General features: G+C 42.3%; 1 protein-coding gene across 8 annotated transcripts in view; it reads right to left on the bottom strand.

Annotated features, from left to right (window-relative positions):
- COLQ (collagen like tail subunit of asymmetric acetylcholinesterase) overlaps positions 1-21,242 on the bottom strand; it is a 74,379-nt gene that overhangs the window by 41,501 nt on the left and 11,636 nt on the right. For all 8 annotated transcript variants that reach the window (XM_053266132.1, XM_053266125.1, XM_053266128.1 and 5 more), the window contains exons 2-4: positions 14,126-14,253; positions 4,554-4,655; positions 379-423 (exon numbers count right to left, since the gene is read on the bottom strand). In XM_053266132.1, coding sequence (XP_053122107.1) covers positions 379-423; positions 4,554-4,655; positions 14,126-14,253 — 275 coding nt within the window. The remainder of the gene's footprint in view (positions 1-378; positions 424-4,553; positions 4,656-14,125; positions 14,254-21,242) is intronic.

Here is a 21,242-nt window from a genome sequence, read left to right as displayed (position 1 = left end):
GTTTATCAAAAACAGGCCACATCACCTGTTTTTCAACAGGCCACAAGGTAGCAGGAAGCTTAATAAAGACCACAATCTTTATGGCCCAATATGGGAAATATGTGAGGATTTGGTTTTGTCCCCATATATTTTGCCTCTCTGGGGGGTGTAGTGCCCTCCTTCACAGTGGTGCATTTTGAATCACATCATTGCATCAGTGTGGAGGTATCTGGCATAAAGGAGTTGCTAGTGTGCACATACCTCAACAGTCATCAAGTCATAAGAAACATGCCTTTCTGAAATGAACAGTGTAATCATTTCACATAACATGGCTGCACACATACATCCCATCAGAGTTTCTTAATTTTTCAGGGTGTTTTTTTAAAAATTGGCACTTACTTTTTCCCCCTTTGGTCCCCTTGCACCAGGAATACCTTGTGGGCCCTAAGAAAGAAAGAGAGAGAGAGAGAGAGAGAGAGAGAGAGAGAGAAAGAATGAATGAATGAAGAATTTATGTATATGGTTTGGTTTCATGGTCCATGTGTCCTCTAATTTCCTAAGTAGCGAAGGGTGTGGTGGGGAGCTCAATTTCCAGGTAGGATAGATCAGGCTCAGTCTAAAATCAATAGGTATGTGAGTAGGTGGGTTTCTGCCAAGGGTGGGGCATTCATCCCTCACCCTGCAGTTGTAGTGTCCTACCCTGAGCTGTTTTGGGCTGATGGTGGTTCTGATTTGACCTCCTGTGGTTCTGATTTTTTTTGGCAGATTTGCAGAGAGGATTGGTGGCGGTTTTGCGGGATGGTGAGTGGTGAAGGGGTCAAGCTCGGTTAACCCCTTCTCATGGCAGGTACTGTGCAGTCTCTTGGATAATTGACTTCTGGTGAGCACTTTTCAGGCACGTTTAGTTTAAGGAGAAGTCATTGCCGGTCCCTAGAGGCTTTCTGGCTCAGGGAGTGCTGGTCGATGGCTTACTTCAGCCTGTCAAAGGAATCAACACTCTCTAAGGCTTTCTGGTTTGGTGGTGGTGAGTCCTATTGCAGGTGCCTACACATTAGGTGGCTAAGATGGGCAGCAGGTGGCCTTAGGCCTGATGATGCCTGGAGCGGAAGTGTCTCACCCTAGGTGTTATTTATGCTAGTTGGCTTGCGCATAAACAGCGAGTCTTTGGGACTGCACTGTTGGATGTGGAGCACCAATCCAATCTTGTTTCATTGTTTCATTAGACAGAAATCTAGCATGTCATGGCAAAATAATTGGTTGTATATCATGGGCAAGGAGATTTTGGTGATGGTGAGTATTCAAACATGGGATTTCCTTCCTCTTCTGAAATGGTACAGTCACAGATAAAATATGTGATGTATGCAGATTAAACTTAAATTAATGAATAAAAATAATTTACTGAGGGACTCTTTTGGACAAAAGTCTTTTAAGCAGATTAGTGTGCCATGAAGCACAATGAAAGTGGTCCCCTGATCAGACAGCATGTCTCAAGAAGCAGAGTTAGCCTATTATCATCCCTCCCTTATGCCATGCTGAAGAAAACCAGATGGAAGCAATGTAACACATCTAATGAGTCTTTTGTTTATTGATCAGTGGTAATCTAGAGTTCACTGCAGTGTACTTGCATAGCATATTTAAATGAGACACCACACTGCACTGGGAAACAAATAAAACAGCTGCTGTTATATTCTGACCTGCTGCAGTGCTGGAAAAAAAATTAAATTCAGGCAGAGAGGGTATACAAAGGTGAGAGCTGGTGCTGAATTCAGAAATACAACATGACAAAATGGTGTCCTTTTTTGAGGATGTATTCTCCAAAGTGGAACAATTCAGTAGGAAAATTCTGTTTCATATTAGGCTGCAGGCAGAGGTGCTCTTACCCCTGGACTTCTGGACTGAAGTCCGAGGCCTTCACAGCCCCTGGGCTCCCCCAAATCATCTTTAGTCTGTCCCAGGTGGTGTGGTCACCAGGTTGAGAATGATGGCGCTTAATTTGCAGGGGAGGGGGGCCTCCAAAGGCCTTTAGGTCCAGGCTCCAAAATTACCTAGGTGCACCTCTGGCTGCAGGTGCATGTATAGGGGGAGAGTGGGCTTGTGTCCACCCCCTCCCTGGTGGCACCTCATGCATGCATGCCATGCCCCCAGCATTTAACTTCACATGCAGGGGGCATAACCAGCATCCAGAAGAGCCCACGCTGCCCTCCTGAGTTTATTCCCCAGCCAACAATGAAGCAGACTGGGTGTTTTCTTCACTCTCTCCCTCACTCCAAATGAGGCCCCCTACATGTGATGTCTCTCACTCATAGTGAGGGAGAGAATGAAGAAAACACTTCTCCCGCTTCATTGCTGGCTGAGAAATGAACTCAGGAGAGCCACATGGGCTCTTCCAGGTGCTGGCCATGTCCCCTGCATGTGATGTCACATGCGGGAGAATGGCCAGCACGCGGAAGAACTAACATGACCCTCTGTCGTGTTGGGGATAATTACTTATATAGCAGTGTATTTCGGGAACTAACTCACTCCCATTACAGCAGGGGTTAACAGAGTCTCAGGGGCAACAGCTTGTAAATGATAAGCATGGAGATTCATGGAAGGTTAAACTCATCTACTTTATTCAGAAGTCCATGGTGATAGGAAAGACCTATATCTAACCACTGGCTACATGGTGGTCAAAGAAAGACCTATGGAAGCATGGTGCTCAGAAGAGAGAGCTAGAAGCATTCTGGGAAGAAGGAAGTCACTCTCAGGAAGTTCCTGAGTACATTCTATCCATAGAGGAGTCATAGAGGCAGAGATAAATAGGAAAGAGAAGGAGACCCTAACTATCTATCTCTATTCCCAATGCCCCTAGTGGTCATTAAGGTCTCTGGTGCCAAAGGTCAATGCCATCTGCAGATGGATCTCCAACATGGAGCTCATTTCCCAGCTGGCTTCATTGTCAGCTGAGTATTTTCTTCATTCTCTCCCGCACTCCAAGCAAAGGAAGGAACAAAGAAAATACCCAGCCGACAATGAAGCTGGATGGAAATGAGGCTGGGCTGGATCTTGGGGGCAGGGCAAGAGGTGAGCCACTCAGCTCTCAGGAGCTGGGAAGATCCTCTGATCATCAGGGGGACCCTCACAGTTGGGGTGAAAGCCCCCCTTACCCCCATGCTGTGGTTCCAATCTGGATCTGGCCCCCATGGCTGCCATTTAATTCAGGAAGGTTTCGTGCATCATTGCCAATGGCACATTTAATGCAACATATAGAGCCCTTTCTCACGAGCAGTGAGAAAGGGCTACCCATTTTGTGAGGATAAAGCCCGAAAGTGCTTCTCTCCCTGCAGACAATCCTTCCACTGTCCCTGGGTAGGCAGATCACCTGCCCAGACGAGCACCAGCTGCAGCTGGCAGCTCAAACGGTCGGGGTGCTGGGACATGCTGCCCCATATTGCCTCACCCCCGGAACTCCAATAATTCACTACACAAGTGTGTAGTGCATTATGGGGATCCCCCCCTCCCCGAGTCTTCCAGCTGTGGCTGCAAGCTGCCGCAGCTGACACACAAGCAGAAAAACAGGATTAGGAGAGTGCTCATTCTCCTTACCCTGTTTTGAGGGGAGGCTCCGTAGGCGGGCTTGCCACTGTGGTGCCACCGGAACCGGGTCAAATCCCAGCGGTTCACATGGGCATGCAAAACAGGGCTGGCCTCCTTAGCTTGGTTTTGCAAGCATGTGTGAATAGCCTCATAGCTTGTTTGGCCCTCACAAGCGGCGACAGAGTTAATTTTTTTTTACTGTCTTTGCCACAGACCCTGCAAAGCTTCCACCCCATGTTCAATAGAACAACAGGATATCAATCTAACCCAACAATAGCACTGTAGAATTTAGTAGAAAATAAAATTTTCTCTATGGCCAAGACACTTGAAATGCTTCAAGTTTGTTCCATCGAAACAACCAGTTCGACTGCTGTTTTGATTAAATGTTTGGGCTGTCTGCATTTTGTTGCAACCTCAAAACAAAACGCAAAATCTGTTTCATGCACGTCCCTCATTCAAACCTTGCTAGAACAGTTATTCCTGTTAATTGGATCATACCACTCCAAATGTTTCTGCATACTTTTGCAGAATTTAAATTTCATTGGCAACGATCACAGTCAGGAAACAGAGTCATTTATACACCAGACTGTATTTGTCTGTTTCTGGAAAGCACACTCTCTGGAAGACAAAACAAAGCTTGTCATGTCAAGCAGTTTGGGCACCACCATCCTGAATGTTTTGGTGCACAGTCAGTATCCTACATGTGTGATGGATTCCAAGATGCATTATTTATAGGGTTCCAGGGTACCACCACCCTGAATTAGGCTATGCATAAATTCATGCGACTAGCACTGACAATAGCCTTAATGAGGTCAGTCAAGTAAGTTAACCAAATGATTGCCATAGAAGGGTACCAGCAAGGAAAGAAATTGTCTTTCTAGCATTTCCTCCTTCTTGCTACCATGACCTCTGCCCTCTCACTGTATGGAAAGAGCAGCAATCTGAAAACTTGTTGAAAAGATCCCATACTGTAGATCAGCCAAAAATTCCGTACTAACCTGGGGGCCAGGAGGTCCTGGAGGGCACACATTTTCTCTACAAGGTGACTGTATTATCTGAAGCTCTTGATATAAGATGTCCATATCCAGTAATAGAAACATCTAAGAAGTTAAAACATGAGATATCACTAAATGTCATAGAAGAAGACTAAACCTTTGATCAGGCACACTGCACACTGGTGGACCATTTTTGACCATCCTCTTGTAAGGATATTTATTCATTTTTATTCCCCACCTTTCACACAGCACTATTCTGAAAAGAGTTCGAGTACTGAAGCACAGCTTCCTCAGCCAGCACAGAATGTATGTCTATTTGACTCACAGTGTAATTTGCAAGTAGCAGATGCTCCCAGAAATAGCTTCTTAATTCCAACAACACAGACTGCATTGTTGAAGTCAGGGGCAGTCCAAGGCATTTTGCTGCCTGAGGAGAAGTACAGTATGACTCCATCTGTGGGTGGGTGCCCAGTACTCTCAGACCATGCACAACCTCTCGTTGTGCCTACATCTGAAGTGACCACCTCACCCTGCTTCATAGAAGGGCCGCCTTGGTTGTAGTGTAACACAGACTATGGATTTCACTGTTATGATAATCTTACATGCCTGCCCCCTACTTTTCCAAGCAGTGAGAAGTTCCAGGGGTGCAGCACAACTTGGACTCTGGCTTCCTCTATAGGACAGATAATTGAATATAGTATCTTTGTATCATTTGGTTTATTGACAAGTTAAACATTTGATGGGGTTAAAATAGCAGAGCACTTCTATAAGCAGCAACAAGTTACATCTGATCCCCAAAGAGAGAAACCTGCACCCTAAGGTGGTCCGGCTCTTTCCTCTGCTTCTCAATTCTGGTATCTCAAAAACCAAGTCTTTTTGTTCTATCTAGCCTTTTCCAGGTGTTCAGGTAGTGTGGACAATATACCCAGTACAGCATCCATTAGAGTGTGCTAGCAAGCTCTGCCTCCCCCATGCCAACACACTCTGTAGCTTCAGCCTATGCTGTCCACAAGTGTAGTCGCTGACATGGTGAGGACAAGTATTCATAGCAGTCCCATTAAATACTAGTCCCAAGTATTCAGAGTAGTCCCACGTTAGCCTAACTTGTCCTTTTAATTTCAATGGGACTGCTTTGAGTAAGTTTGTCTGAGGAGGCAAATACTACAATGAGAGCAAGATTCTTTCCCCCCACCACCATGATGAAGAATGCTGGCACCCCAGCATTCCCAGTTAGAGAGAGAATCTTTCACCAAGTACAGTGTTTGTCTTCTCAAATAGATGCTTTACATGTGAACAGTGTGGAGAAAGGCCTATGGAAAATGTTGACGTGGGGGCTGGGCTTGCAGGTGTACTCCTGTGGACACTGTCTCTGGGGATAATTGAACCCTAAATGGGGCTTCTGTTTCACTCAGAAGCTGCTTGTCTGCTGTGCCTTTTCACTCATCAAACACATATCCCTAGCTGGACAGGTATGAATAACTTTACATACTCGCATTAACCCATCCCATCAGGTGCCATTTTATGACTTCCCACATTCAGAATATTTCAGGGCTACTAATGCTCCATTCAGAAAGATCATGAGTCTCAAATTATCTGCCTAAAAACAGAGTTGATTTGCTAGCATTCATAATCATAACCCCAAATCCATTATAATATTCAGTGGATACTCATTCCTACAAGAAGCTGAGTTCTGTTCCTTTGTAAGGTCAGTGGGAAAGGAGTTAGTGGATAAACACAGAATCTAAATCAAATTAGTTCATGTACCAAATCATAATTATAGAACATATTATTTTAAAAGGAAGAAAGATTGAGATTATCCAGCACAGATTATTGTTTGCTGAAGCACAGCAGTCTTGGTCATCAAGACTGCATTAAAAATAAAGCTATACAGCAATAAAAAACCTTGTCCTTTCATTTTTAGAGAAGCTACAACTTCATCATATCAAAATCTGCAGAAAGTGATGTCAATTACCTTTTAAAACAATGTAATTCCATCATACCATGAGAACTCAATCATACCATTACCATACCCTTCAGGATGAGTATGCAAGACCAAGGCTGTTTTCTCCATACCCTTTCCCCGTATAAACAATTTCCAATACCACTTAAGACCACTCCTACACATATACTGAAAGAATAGGAGGAAACCACATCTCATCTTATCAACTCATATGATAATGCAAATAAATCTTTGGGGTAATGAATTTGCCGCAAACTAATTTGACATTATGTATTCTTGGCATTATGTATTCTATGATGTATTCAATTTGTATTTTGTATTCAATTTGTATTTTGATGTATTATAATTTGCATTATGTATTCAATTTGACATTATGTATTCTATGATGCTGTCTAGCTTGTAAAGATTTTTATGGAAATCCATAAGTATGGCATTACTTCATTTACTGGAGCTCTTCCCAGTACTGGATATTATGCATGCTCTAGATTTTGACCTAGCATTCACTGTGTATGTATGGGGGGGGGGGGGTTGGTGGGATGGGCATTGTGAATGCTGAAATGGTATAAAAGGAAGTGAGAAGGATTTATTTTGTTTAACCTTTGGCTCATGTTCCTTCACTTGCAGTAAAAGATTGCCAGGAAACTATGAGGTGGAGTAAGGCTGTGGAAGCATTAAAGCAAACATCATATACAGGATGGGAAGACCTCCAATAAATGATGTAGCACCATAAAACAGATTTCTGTAATAATCTATTAGGACCTGGGCAGCATCACAGAACATTTTGTCAAGAACCAGTGTCACCTTGGTATTCCAATACATGGAGATACATGTGCCAAAAGAATATGGGTGGGATTCTTCTTTCTTTTCTAGCTCTTATTCTTGTTTGTCTATGCTGTATTGTAACAAAACATAATGTAACATATTGTAATGTAAAGCCTATGCTGCATTGTAACACAGGGTTTCTCAACCTTGGATCCCCAGATGTTGTTGGATTGCAACTCTCAACATGGATGGGGGATGATGGGAGTTGTAGTGCAATAACATCTAGGAATCCAAGGTTGAGAATATTGTGGAAGAAGATCTGAAAATCGCAACCAGTCTCTCCAATACATTATAAATAACCTCAATATTGAGTCTCATGCTGCATGTCTGTTGACTGCGCTCTGAATCTCAAATGCACACCTTGTTAGTATATTTATAGCCACAAGTTATGAACACTAGGTGAGGAAAGGATCACTCTACTAACACCAACGGATCACAGGGCTACCTATGCCAGGGGGAAATGTTTATACCAGCATAGTAATACCCAGTGTTGGCATGATGTTACTGCTTCCTCACAGAGGAGCAGGTAGGTCATTTTGGACCCTGGACCTAATGAGCTCCCTCACCCCCACAAAATAACTATCCTTTCCATATACATGCATTTCACCACAAACCTACAGGTCTGGGCCAGAGTGCATTTATAAGGAAGGAAGGAAGGAAGGAAGGTTGGTTATGCAAGCCCCAATGGATTCATATAGCTTCTTGATCATTTACAAACTAAATGGGGCACAATACGTGTCCCTCACTCCACAGTTCAGACACAAAACCCACTTGGACATATAGTGCATTCGTAAGGGGGAAATATATAAATCCACAACACATGCCCCTTGCTTCACAGTTCTCATGCAGACCTTTTGGATCACAAACCAACTTCAGCATAGTGCATTTGTTTAAAAATTATTTGTTTATTCAGATGAAACAATTAGTTCCACTTTCACTAGATGTGAAGAAATACACAGAGTTCTGCCATCTTGGACCACATGTGTGCCCAGTTTCAGAACTCTAAGCTTAGCCATTCTGGAAATGTAAAGTTCTGGGCAAAAGTGATGGGGGAGGGGGGCTCCAGTTCCAGAAGTCTATTGATTATTTTCTGCCATGAAACAAGCCATTTAACAGGACTTTAAACAAAATAAATAAATTTAAAAAATCATTTAAAATCAACAGATGGATCGATCAACTTCAGAATCAATACAAAGAGTCCTGCTAACCTGTCCTACATTTGAGCCTAATTTCAGAACTTCGGGAATTCCAGAAATATAAAAGTGACCCTCTTTTCCCTAATGGAAAATCATGGGGCCCCCTAGGAGAATGAGCACATGGACCTGGGCCCCCAAGTTCCTGACTAATGGTGCCCCTGCTTCCTCCTCCCATACAAGTCTGCCCACAAATGTCATACTACATCTGAGGCTCTCCTTTCCGTCACTCTTCAAATGAAGGTGTGATGGATCAATATGACACCGGCAGCTTCTTCAGTTCTCTACCTAGATTGTGGCATTGCCACCCTATAGAAGTACCTGGCCTGGCCTTTTTGTTGAGTGCCTTTAGGTGTGCCTTGAAAAGAGTCTTTTCCACCATACTTCTTAAAAAATCTGGTTCTTTTTCAGTGTGGGGTTATTTTTTACTTCATTGTGTTTTTATTAACAGCTGCTTTTGTGTTCTTTTAGCTGATTATACTGGACAGGATCCAGACTAAGTCTTGAATAAGCCCCACTGAAATGAATGAAACTTAAGTTAGTCATGGCCAATTTGTCCAATTCCTTTCAATGATGCTTAGTAAGGATGTTTCATTCTTTATTATTATGGTCATTCGACCAGCAAAACATAAAAAATAAAACTTTACATATACTTTACATAAAAACAAACATGGCATGACATGGCATTAACAAAAAGCTCCATAATTTATATTAATATAAATTTAATTTAATTCAACCCAACCCCATGTCTCGCTTTTCGACATGTCTTTTCCGAGACTTGTTAGCCAAAAAACAAAACCTCACCACATTATGATATACAACATCCTACTGATCTGTTAGAAATAATTCAAGTTGTAGCTGCTCAGAACAACTGGAATATGTTGTTTAAAAAGGACTGATATATCTCTTCTGCAAGGTTCAGTAGAACTGACAATTTAAAATAACATGAGCCGTTGACTCAGCTTCCCCAGAACCACAAGGAGAGAGATGCTCCTTGTAAGGGATCTTGCGATATCTCCCCTCACGTACAGCCGTTTCCAAGACATTACACCAGGCCAATGTCAGAGCCCTTTGAAGTCTAGGTACTAATAATTTATTAAGATATCCTGCTGGGCCAAACAATAATATCTGGTCTACATATACATCAGCCCCTAGCTGGCTCCTGTCCATCTGATTCTCCATATCCATGATGTGTTGACACAGATAAGATCTCGCTCTCCTGTATCCCAAGACAGCCAAAGCTTCAGTGGAGGAGCAATAGTTTCTTCTCCAGGCAGCACTTCCATCTAGACTGATATGTATTGTTCAACACTATGGGTGCTAATCCTACTGGGTGAAAACTCAACTTCAACCAATATTCAAATATTGCCAACCAGACCCTTGCCTCCACCCAAATCCAACCTACTTCCAAGTGTAGGATTGCATTAGGGACATCCCAAGGAAGTTGGAGCACACTTCTCAAAAACTTAGATTAGATTGCTTCCAGCCTGTCAAAATTGCAATAAGCACCTATCTGCGCTCCATAGAGGAGTAAAGGCAAAACTTTGGCCCAAAAAGTTTGAGGACAGCCAGAACAAACTGTGCACCTTGGCTCCTATGAAAGGAATTAATAGTCGCTGCTGCCCTCGAAACATTTTGCATAATATATTCTTTATGTGCAGTCCTCCTAGTATTTGGCTGAAAGACTATACACAAATACTTAAACTGTGATACCCGTTCAAATCTATGCCCATTCAACATCCAGCACCGCTTCTTAGATTTGCCAGCAAAAGCGATCACCTTGGTCTTTTCACAACTTCACAGTAGGACACCAAAGCATTAAGGGCTCTCTTTAAGCCAATTGTGGTTCATGATAAAATCACCGCGTCATCTGCATATAGGAGTATATTCAAGTGTCTATTGGCCATCTTAGGGGGATGGAAATCCAGGTTATTTAACTGATTGACTAAATTGTTAATATAAAAATTAAATAACACTGGTGCCAAAATACACCCCTGCCTGACCCCTCGACTTGTTCCAATTTCATTTGTAAGATGCCCTTTATTACTACAATGCACCCTAATTCTTGAGTTTTCATGCATCTTAATTATTAAAAGTAACAATCGCCTATCAATAGATGATCTTGCCAATTTCCCCCACAGTATTTTCCTTGAAATGAAGTCAAATGCGTATTTAAAATCTATGAACGTGGCATATAATGTAGAATTTGACTTCCCTGAATATTTTCCCACTAAATGCTGTAGCACCAAGGCTGGATCCGCTACCAAGCAGCCTTCCCTGAAACTATTTTGCTCCTCTGCTAGGATCTCTTCTGTGTCAAGCCAGCCTACCAGATGATTATATAAATGTCTAGCATATAACTTACTCACTATGCTAAGGAGACTGATGGGACGGTAATTCCCTGGCAGCTTCCGTCCACCCTTTTTATAGATGGGGATCACAATAGTGACTCCCCAATCTTTTGGTACACAGGCTGATTTATCAATATAAGAAAACAGTGCTGCCAGTACTGGGGACCACCATTCTAAATTACTAGATATTACCTCCGCTGATATATAATTGGCACCAGGCACTTTCCCTGGTTTTAATTGTTTAACAAGTGAGGCCACTTCTGCACAAAATAACAATGGCCATTCACTTAAGTTATCTGCACTTAACTCTGGAACTATGGAATTTGATTCAACTTTCCTGAACAGCTTATGAAAGTGCTCTTTCCAGGCTGCTGCTGTTATTTGACAGCCAGACCTTAAAGGGCCCTTGCTCTGACTTGCGATAATATGCCAAAATAAGGAAGAATTTTTAAGTTGAGCTGCCTCTATTAATTGATTCCATACCGCTCTGTCCGCTTCTCTCTTTTTAGTTTTCAGTAACTGTTTATAATGCCTTTTAGCTTGTACCATCAAGTATGATGGCATTAAAAAAGGCTGTCTCAAATAAGTCTGATATTCCCACAATAGCTTCTTTTTCGTGTCAATGCATTCTTTATCAAACCAGCTTTTAGATCGAGGGAAATTCCTAGGCCCTCTCTTCCAGCAATGACGATTTTAATGCCTTAACAGATGCAAAAGACTGCTCAATTTGAGACAATGTAATCAGCTGGGATTCATCCAAGACACTTATCTGTTGCTCAAAGTCAGTCTCTGTTTCTGTTGCTTTCTCAGAGTGGGAAGATGGGGTCTGAGTTTGTTTATCAAAAGGTTTCAAAAAAGCCTTAACTCGCCAAGATTTCATATGTGTTTTAACCGAAGTAAAATATTTATCCACTGGGGCTGAAGAAAATACTTTCTTCGGGTAAATGCTCCACTTACACAAAAATTTCCTCATCTGTACTAATGAGGCTGGAATTAGTTTGTGCTCAAAGAATAGCAACAATTTCAGTACACAAGGATTGTGTGAAGGTTGTTTCCTGAATATTTTCAAATCAATAGACTCCGCATTGAAACTTATCAGTTGCTCTAGAGATCTCTTTATATTAGACATATTGTCCCATTGATGTAGATTAATGTGGTCCAAAATAATGACAAGTTCAATTTGACATGGTTGAAAAATGTTAGTGGGTTCAGAAACAGAAGAAATATTCCCCATTTCTGAAAAATTAAAACGATGATCCGTCTCCAAATAAACATCAGCTGTTTGCGTAGTTGCCTCAGACTTGGCGGGAATCTTTGCTCTACAGTCAGGATTGTTTATCTGATTGATCAGAGATCTTATTTCATGCAGTCTAAAAATTGTAGTTGAAAAACGCTGAAAGAGACAGATAAGGGTTTCTGCCATTAAAGCAGAAGCCCTTAAATTGGGGTCAGTTACAGAGTCTGCAATTAAAGTGGTATTTGGCATAGAATCCGCTTGCAATACAGCTTGTCCATCTAAAGACTCGACAATGCAGAAGGCAATATATCAGAGCTTCTGAGAGAGGGGGGACATAATGTATTGAAGTCTCCCCTTACTCCTAGCTCAGAGTAGCAGTTAGTATTAACATCAAACTCTTGGGTGTTGCTTGAATTAATGATTGTAGCCCCAGCATCAACATTTACGTGTCCTTGAGTTGTTAGGAAAGAGTCAAGCTTTGTTTGTGTTGCAGTTGTAAATCGTTTTGCTGCAGGCTGTTTAGAAAAACGGTGTCTCCTTGCAAGCTGCCGGCATTCCTTTGTTCCGCTTTCTTCCCATCGTTTGTGTATAATTCCTTCGCTCCAATTAGTAGTTAAATGCAAAAGAAATAACCCAGTAGAATACAACTCTCAGTAAAAACAAGGTAAAAATAAACAAAGCAACTAAAAAAACCTAATATATTAAGCCTAGTAATTGGATCCCCCCCCCAAAAAAAAGAATATCTGGAGCTCAGGAACACACATCTTCTCCCCCCGCCCCAAGGTTGCCAGAAGTATCTCCTTAGTACAGATGTGTGAACTGGCTCAAGGATGAGACAGTGCACCATCGAATCGGTCCAGCTTAACCTTGAGCTGGACCCCCTGGGCTGGTTTGGGGATTCTAGAGTTTAAAAGAAGATTTTTAAAAAACCCTCACCACCGAGTTCAGTGGCCTTGTGTGTGGGGGTGTCTCTCTCATTTTCCCGTCCCCCTACAGGCCTCCCCCTGCTATTGTAAGGGCCATTTCAGCCCATTTTTTAGCCATTCCTGTCCTTTCTCTGGTTGTGGCGGCCATTTTGGAAGCCATTGTGAATGCACCCTCAAAATCTGTGTGGCTGGGTAATGTCCCAGGCCACACAAATGGCCAGGGTGCATGTGCAGCGGCCTCCAAAATGGCCACTGCCACCAGAGAAAGGGGCGAAACAGCCTGGAAATGGGCCAAAACGGCCCTTGAAAGAGTGAGAGGAGGTCGGCGGGGGGAGGGGGAAAGGCAGAGACATCCCCATGGCTGAGGCTGCACCCCCGATTTTTTAAAAAATGCAACAAAATTTAGAACCCCCAAATTGGCTCAAATTCAAGCCAAGCTGGGGGGTCTGTTCAGGGGCACAAAACCAAACATGCCCGGTTCAGTTTGAGTCTGGTTCAGACTTGAATTGAACTGGGCAAACTGGTTTTGGGCACATGCCTAATGCTTTGTCATGATTAATTTAGTCTGGACCTTGTCTGTTGTTTTTAGAAAAAGCACACACATTTCACAGCATGCACATCTTAGAAATGACATTCCCCTAGAGAGAAAATATGGAAGGCCTTATCTATGACACTTACCACCTAAAGTGCTTGTAAGTACTTGTATGGAAAATCTACAACTTTCTAAAACTTGGCTACCAATTTCAGCTCCCCTGAAGATGCTGGGCAACAACTCCCATCTCCCTTGACTATTATCCATTGTGGCTGGGGATGATGAGAGGTGTAGTCCAGCAAAGACGACTAAAGGGCCAAAGTTGTGCAATCCTGTTCTAAAACAATCTGCTGACTGATTTCATGAGGGCACACTTTTTCCCAATCTATCAAAAGTCTTTTCATTGATGAAGGAACTAATTGACTAAACGCTGAAGCCTTATTAAATTACAGTTCCTTTCATCAGGCTGCAGTATGCGACTCTTCATGCAGCAGGATGGAAGTCCTAAGGAAGGATAAGCTGTCATTGCTGGAATGCTCGGAAGCAATACTTACGGAATTCCATCCTTGCTTGAAATTTGGTGGAGGAAATAGTGGTGGTGGTGGCGGAGGAGGAGGAGGAGGGGCAAGATGAGAGCACACTCTGTTATTAATCCGTTTCTTTTCTTCCAAGCAAGGGATGGCTGTTGAAAAGAAATACTGATCTATTAATTATAGACTAAGAATGGCTTAATTAAAATGCTCTGAATAATGTAACAGGAAATGAAAACAGAATGAAATTCAGCACATTTGGCGCAGCAGAACCCTACACATGTTTTTAAAGCTGTATTTGCTGACACTCATTGACTCAATGTTTTTGTTGTTCAAGGTAGAGTTATAACAATCCTCAGAAGTCATGCCACAGTTAAAACTGAGTGTTTTAATCCCTCGCTGATTATAGACCAGTTTTGCTGATACTGTAAAATCCAGAGAATTAAAGGCTTCAATACACAATTACCAGAGAGCACAGTAAATTCAACACATCTGGGATTTAATAAAGAAAGTCCTTTAGTTTTATACATAGGAAGGAATCTAGCCTGTTTTCCTGTTCTCCAACTTATTCCCTATCTGCTCCACTCCAAGTCTAGGATTGGACTAGGTTGTAACTAACCAGGAACATTCCTGAGTCCTGAATTTCTAGATCAAGGAATTAATTTTTAACCAACCACAGATTCTTTGCCTAATTGGCTCACCCTACCTCACATTATAAAGGTGTGAGCATGCCGTGTGTACAAATGTCTCCCCTCTAGCACACTGTTCTTAATTTTGTGGGGTCATGGTTCAAGCCAACCACCCCTTACATGCTGTCCAATACTACTTCAAAGTAGTATCTGGATTTTGTGTAAATAAGCTGTTCAGACAAACCACTATATAACTATTCATACCCACATACAACTTTATCGAACTTCTTAACATTTCTCAATAAAAAAGAAAGATCACAACATAAGAAACAAATATCTAATATTTGTTTCACATATGAAACAATTATCTAATCCTTATTGTGAGGGATGTGCCCTTATTCCACCAATATTCAATAATACACAGATTTATTATGCTTTTGTCAACTTGCTTGCACCCTTACATAACTTGTAAGTTTTGCTATAACTACATAATTATATAATTTGACCCACCCCCATTCTGATCTTGTAGGAATCTGAGCTTTCTCCCAATAGTTTGCATACCATATTCTTGCTGCTATTATCAAGTAAAATATCAACTCCCTATATTGTACAAGTATCTTTTTCCAGGTAAGTTAATAAAATCAATAATGGATGCAACTCTAGTTGGATATGCTCAGCTCTAAATCCAATTCTCACATCTTTATCACATGGGGCAGGCTGGTTGGCCAAAGTATTGTCTGAACCAACCCTATGTTTCTTTTATCCCTCCCCATTAACTGAATGCCCTTTCAGGGTAACTATTAAGAACTGGAAGTGGCCAATCACACAGGCTCTTCCCCAGTAAACACTTGCTCTGATTTGAACCCAAATCGAGCAGTTTTGACTAATATTTTTAATACTAACTTAGATTCCAAATGGTCAGGTTCTCATTAGGAAAGGTCAGCTCATACATTACAATAATTTTTGCATTTGACTGCTTGTGCACACTATCTACCCCACACACAAGCAACATGAAAGGAGAGGAGATTCATGCAATACTGAGTGGGAAAGTGCTCAACCGTTGTGAACAGGGAATTGCATTACATGGCTCTCTGTTTAGATAAACTGTTGTCATGATATTAGTTCTCATCTCACATGTTCCACTCACATGAGCTGCTGGGTGTAAATAAGTGGCAGGTGGTTTATGCATCAACCAGTCCACAGTACCAGCTCCCATTCATTACTTGAGGAAGGCCCTCTATGTATTCACTGACCCTGCTTCACAGTGAGGTGGAACTCTCTGAACTGTGCTCCGACAGCACTTCCCTTCTTTTTAACATGGCTTAATCATATGTATCAAAAGCAACCCTGTTGCAATCTCATCCGATATGAAAGATTTTTTAAAAATGATTTCTCCAGTTCTAATGATACACAAACTCCCAGAGACTGAGTATTTGGGAGACAGTCCACTTATTTACATATTTATTACATTTTTATACTCTCTCCCTGTTTTTTAAAACCTCCACAAGGTGGCAAACACAATTTAAATGCTCCCATCTGATGTCCTTGTGCTGGGGGGTGGGTCCTTGTTTCACCCCCCTCAGTCCCAGAGAGTGCCCCGATTGGCCAGGGCTTATAGGAGGGCAGGGTCTGCATGCTACTTGTGTGGCTCCAGCGCCTCCTCTTCCTTTTCAGTTTCAGAAAAACAACAGGCAGCATAAAGAAATGTCAGTGCATTAAATTAGCCATTCAGATGTTTGCCAGTCAAATTCATGCTCTCCCTGAACTAACTAGGCCCCAGGCAATCTTGGTCATTTGGCAGCTTACTGTATATATACACACACACACACACACACACACACACACACACACACGGCATTCAGATGCTTAAATGTCTACATGTGCTGAAATTTCTTGACGAACCTGGGTCCGGACTGTAAAAGATTTAGTTAGTATGATTCAAAATTTCAAGAAGTCATTTTTACAATGGTTTTTGATTGTAGAGAGTATCACGTTCAATCAGTGGCAGCTTGAGATGTCTATGTACTTGAGGCAGGGCACCCAGTGCCACCCCCTTCCATGCACGCCTCCCCCTCTTTCCTGTTTTTTAAAGTGGGGTGGGGGGAGGCGATTTTGTTGCCTTGCTAGTGCTTCAGTAATCGCCTGCCTGGGGCAACTGCCTCAGCATGCCTGATGGAAGGGCTGTCCCTAGGTTGCATATAGTGCTTTGAAAAGCTAGAGATATTTGAAAACAGGAAATTCTTATGAAAGAGGGAAGAAAACCTGAATTAATTTTGGTACAATGCTTATGGAGATGTGCCACAAGGATGTACCAGCATGGCGTAGAAGTAATTTTGGTATAATGTTTATGGAGATATGCCGCAAGGATGTACCAGCATGCCATAGTGGTTAGAATGTTGGACTAGGACCGGGAAGACCTGGGTCAAATCGCCATTCAACCATGAAGCTCACTGGGTGACTCTGGGCCAGTCATGTGTCTCTCAGCCTAACCTACCTGGTTTTTGGGAGGATAAAATAACCATGTACATCACTCTGGGCTCCTTGGAGGAAGAGTGGGATATAAATGTAATAAACAAACAAACAAATAAATTTCTGTTGCCGTCAAAGCTATCAGTTTGTTACAATAAATAAAAAGCAAAAGTCTGACACCTTTCAAAGCAAGCACATAACTGGTCCCCTAAATGGGAGTGCTAAATAAAACAGTGATACCTTACTTGTATGTTAATTTATCCGAAAGGCATACTTTATGAGCAGCACCAGAAGATACACCATGATTTTTGCTGGATGCTGCTTTTGAAAAACACATGCCCTAAAAATAATTAATGACAGAAATTGCTATACAGAAGATGGCTTGATTTCCAGAGGCAAGGGCTGAGTGTGAGGTACTGACAGTGAGAAAAGTTCCTTCTTTATCAAATTGGGAAAAGAGCTTGAATTGTAAGTCAATGAGAGGGAATAAAGGTGGGATTTTGTAATGGCTCAATTCTAACAAAACACTTAGGTCGTTGCTGAACTCTTGGCATGCATGCATTTCCAATTATTAATGCTAGATTCCCACCCCCAACCTGCTGGATATCATCATAATTATTCCAGAAATTGTGACTGTGACTTCCTGGCTTTGCCTAAGGAAAGGAGGCAATGCGAAACAACAGGGATCACAAACCCTCCAACATTCAGAGCTAAAAGCAGTGAGTCTTTTAAGGACACTTCCAGATGGAGTGTTTAGTTTGGGTTCACACAATGCCATAATCCATCTGTTGTCAACCTATATTTTCTCTGACTGAAATTCTGAGCAGCTTAATGTGGGCTAATCTGAACTGCTCATGCCACTGTGGGCATCTAAACCAGTGTTTCTCAACGTTTTCTGAGTCAAGGACCGGTACATTCTTTGTGCGCAGTTTCCCGGACCAGCGGTTTCAAGTTTAAGTTTGTTTGTGTGTGTGTGTTCATCTATCTATCTATCTATCTATCTATCTATCTATCTATCTATCTATCTATCTATCAGATTTCTATACCACCCAAAACTTGCATCTCTGGGCAGTTTACAATTAAAATAATATTATAAGCATTAATATCATTAAAATTAGAATCATTTAAAAGAAACATTAAATATTAAAACCATCTGCATTAGGCATGCAAGCCAGAAACATTTTGCATTAAATAGGGACCTCAGATTGAATCGCTTGGTAAGGAAAAGCAGGTACTAGTCTTTATGAAGCATGTCAAAAGCAAACTACTTATTTTGTTTTCCTTCCATCCTCATGTGAGGCCCAGGATCTCTGTGAAGAATGAGTCTTTAGCAGCTGCAGTAGGCGGTTGGGTTTGTCTCTGCCCTGAGCATAGCTCCCAAGGCAAATCCTCCTCCCCACCGCCCCACTCCCCACTGAGAACACAGAGATCTCTCAAAGATCTTTGAAACAAAGGGGGCAGGGCCCAGTATCCATGGAGCTCAGGAGAGCTCCCGGCAGCGGCAGCCCCCACCAGCTCAAAATTGTGGAGGATTAATTCCTCAAGGCACGGACCGGCACTCAACTCTTCACAGACCGACACCAGTCCATGGACCGGCAGTTGAGAAACACTGATCTAAACAACACCTTGAACCAACCCCAGGTTTGGTTCAAGTCCAAACCAGCCTCGGACCGGACTGGGCCATTTCAGTTTTGCCCCCCTCGGAACACCCTCCCACCCCCACCCCGCACCCCCCACCCCCAGTTCAGTTTGTCTTAGCTTGAGGGGGGATACGCCAAAAAAACCCCATCAGCTACAAGTGAGCAACCTGTTTTACTTATCCCCTCCAGGGGGCTTCTCCAAGGCCGAGGAGAAGGTCTGCAGAGGTTCCATGGAGGTTCTCCTTTCCCCTGCCAGCCTCCGTTATGCTTTAAATTGCCCAGTTTGGGCGGTCTTTGGACCTTTCCAGCCCTTTCGCCCATCGCGACAGCCATTTTGGAGGCCACCATGCATGCACAATGGGCCCCTGCATGGCCTGGGTCATGACCATGACTGGATTTGAACTTGTTCATACATCCCTAGTCTACACTTGCCTTTCTGTAATCAAGAAGTCTTTCACTAAACCATTAATATTCACTGCCTGGTCTTCATGTACCACAACTCTTTCCTCTTGATTCAACACACTTCCAAAAGAAGATGGAATAGTAGCACTAACAATAGTTCACATATGCAATCATTATGCAGCTGTTCCATTATCACCACAGCCAGCACCATGCACCAGGGATAGACTTCAGGAATGGTGGGTGAAAGCAAGAATCTTAGTAAGATTTAAAGGCTTGCTTTTGGGGATGTATTATTTTTAAAGCATTTGTTGAAGAAGCTTTTTTTAGTTATAGTAATCTGATTCACACAGGTCAGAGAGTCACATGGACACTCTGTTGTTGTTTTTTCTGTAAAACAAAAAGATGGGTGCCTTTGGTGTGTATAATTACATATACAGTACAATAATTTGAGCCCTGTTCAAGCATTCAGCCTGAATTTGTGGAGAGAGCAATGGTAGAGCACTGGCTAGCCATGCATCCCACACCAATGAATGCCTCTGAATGTGTTCACATTGAACACTTATCTGCAGAAGTAAACAGTGAATATGGGTGTAGAACATAACCAAGGAGCTTGTCAGTGGAAATTACAGTTTGCTGGCATGCTCCTGCTCCCCCTTTCTAGGCTGAATGCAAGGAATAATGCAGTCCCTGTCTATGGATACAGTCCCTGCCTATGGAAGGAGACATGCTGAGAGCACACTCATCAGGACATCCTCCATAGACATCCATAAACCCTCCTAGCAGGTCCTCCTTTTATCGTGTGGTGTTGGGGGGGTGTTGATCCAAATGGCCCCTCCAAATGCATTCCAGATATTTATTTGTAAGTGCTGGGAGGGTACTGGGCAGGGGCGTATCTATGATAGGGCAGGCAGGGCATGTGCCCCGGGTGCCACTTGAAGCGGGGCTCATTTTTTAAAATTAAAAAATTATTTAAAAATGGCCACTGGAAACAAAATGGCCACTGTGCATGCTCAACTGGCCTCTGAGAGGCCCTAGGCCATGCCAGGCCTCACAGAGGCCATTTGAGCATGCACGGTGGCCATTTTGTTTTCAGCGGCCATTTTTTAAAAAAAAAATATTTTAAAAAATGTCCACTGCACATATTCAAATGGTCCCTGCAAGGCCCTATAGGCCAGCAGGGGGAGGGGGAACCTTTGCAGACCCTCCATGGCTTTTAGGAAGTTCCCTGAAGGGGCTACAGGTTAAAAAAAATTTTAAGATAATATAAGTCACTGTACACATATTCAGTTTGGCACCATGTACAGAGAATCAGGGCTTGTGAATACTGAGCTGAAGTTAATGAGCTAGGATTGTATTCATTTGCTTTTACTTTGCTTCCTGTGGTAAGTGAGTTAAATGTGATGTCTTAATAATATGGCTGTTAATGGCGAGTTTGTCTTTGAATCAGTGTGAAATCCTTAGTATTAAGACCCCTGGGAGTTTCTTGCTCTCTTTCTCTCATTTTAATTGATTTCTGAAATACGAGAATATATTCCAAGCAGTGACACAGTTTACTCTGCATATCCTTTAATTATTTTCAGAGTATCTGGGAAAAGTCTAATTCTCCATTTATTTTTAAAACTTCTGTAATAGTGATGCTACAATGCATAGTAGAGAATTAGACAGGCACTTCTGTTTAGTTTTCCAAGTACACCTCCACATAGTATTTGGGTATTTCATGAGCCCCAGCATACTGAAATTTGTAGTTTTCCATCATTTTTTGGTCTGGCTACGTCCACTGCTAAACAGTTTCTGAAATATTAAAAGACTTGTATTTTTCAGCTGATATTATGGTAAAGTTATCTGAAAGATGGGTGTCAGATGTTTGGATGGGGGGCTCAATTTCAGTGCTTGCCCTAGGTGCTATTTTCCCTAGATACGCCTCTGTGGAAGGCATCATGACAAGTTTCCTTTTTGTGTGCCCCTTTCTTTATCATGTGGGCGGAGACAGCATTATCTGAA

The sequence above is a fragment of the Hemicordylus capensis genome, chromosome 6 (assembly GCF_027244095.1).
Source record: "Hemicordylus capensis ecotype Gifberg chromosome 6, rHemCap1.1.pri, whole genome shotgun sequence".
Taxonomy (NCBI): domain Eukaryota; kingdom Metazoa; phylum Chordata; class Lepidosauria; order Squamata; family Cordylidae; genus Hemicordylus; species Hemicordylus capensis.
This window is presented reverse-complemented; position numbering and strand designations above follow the sequence as displayed.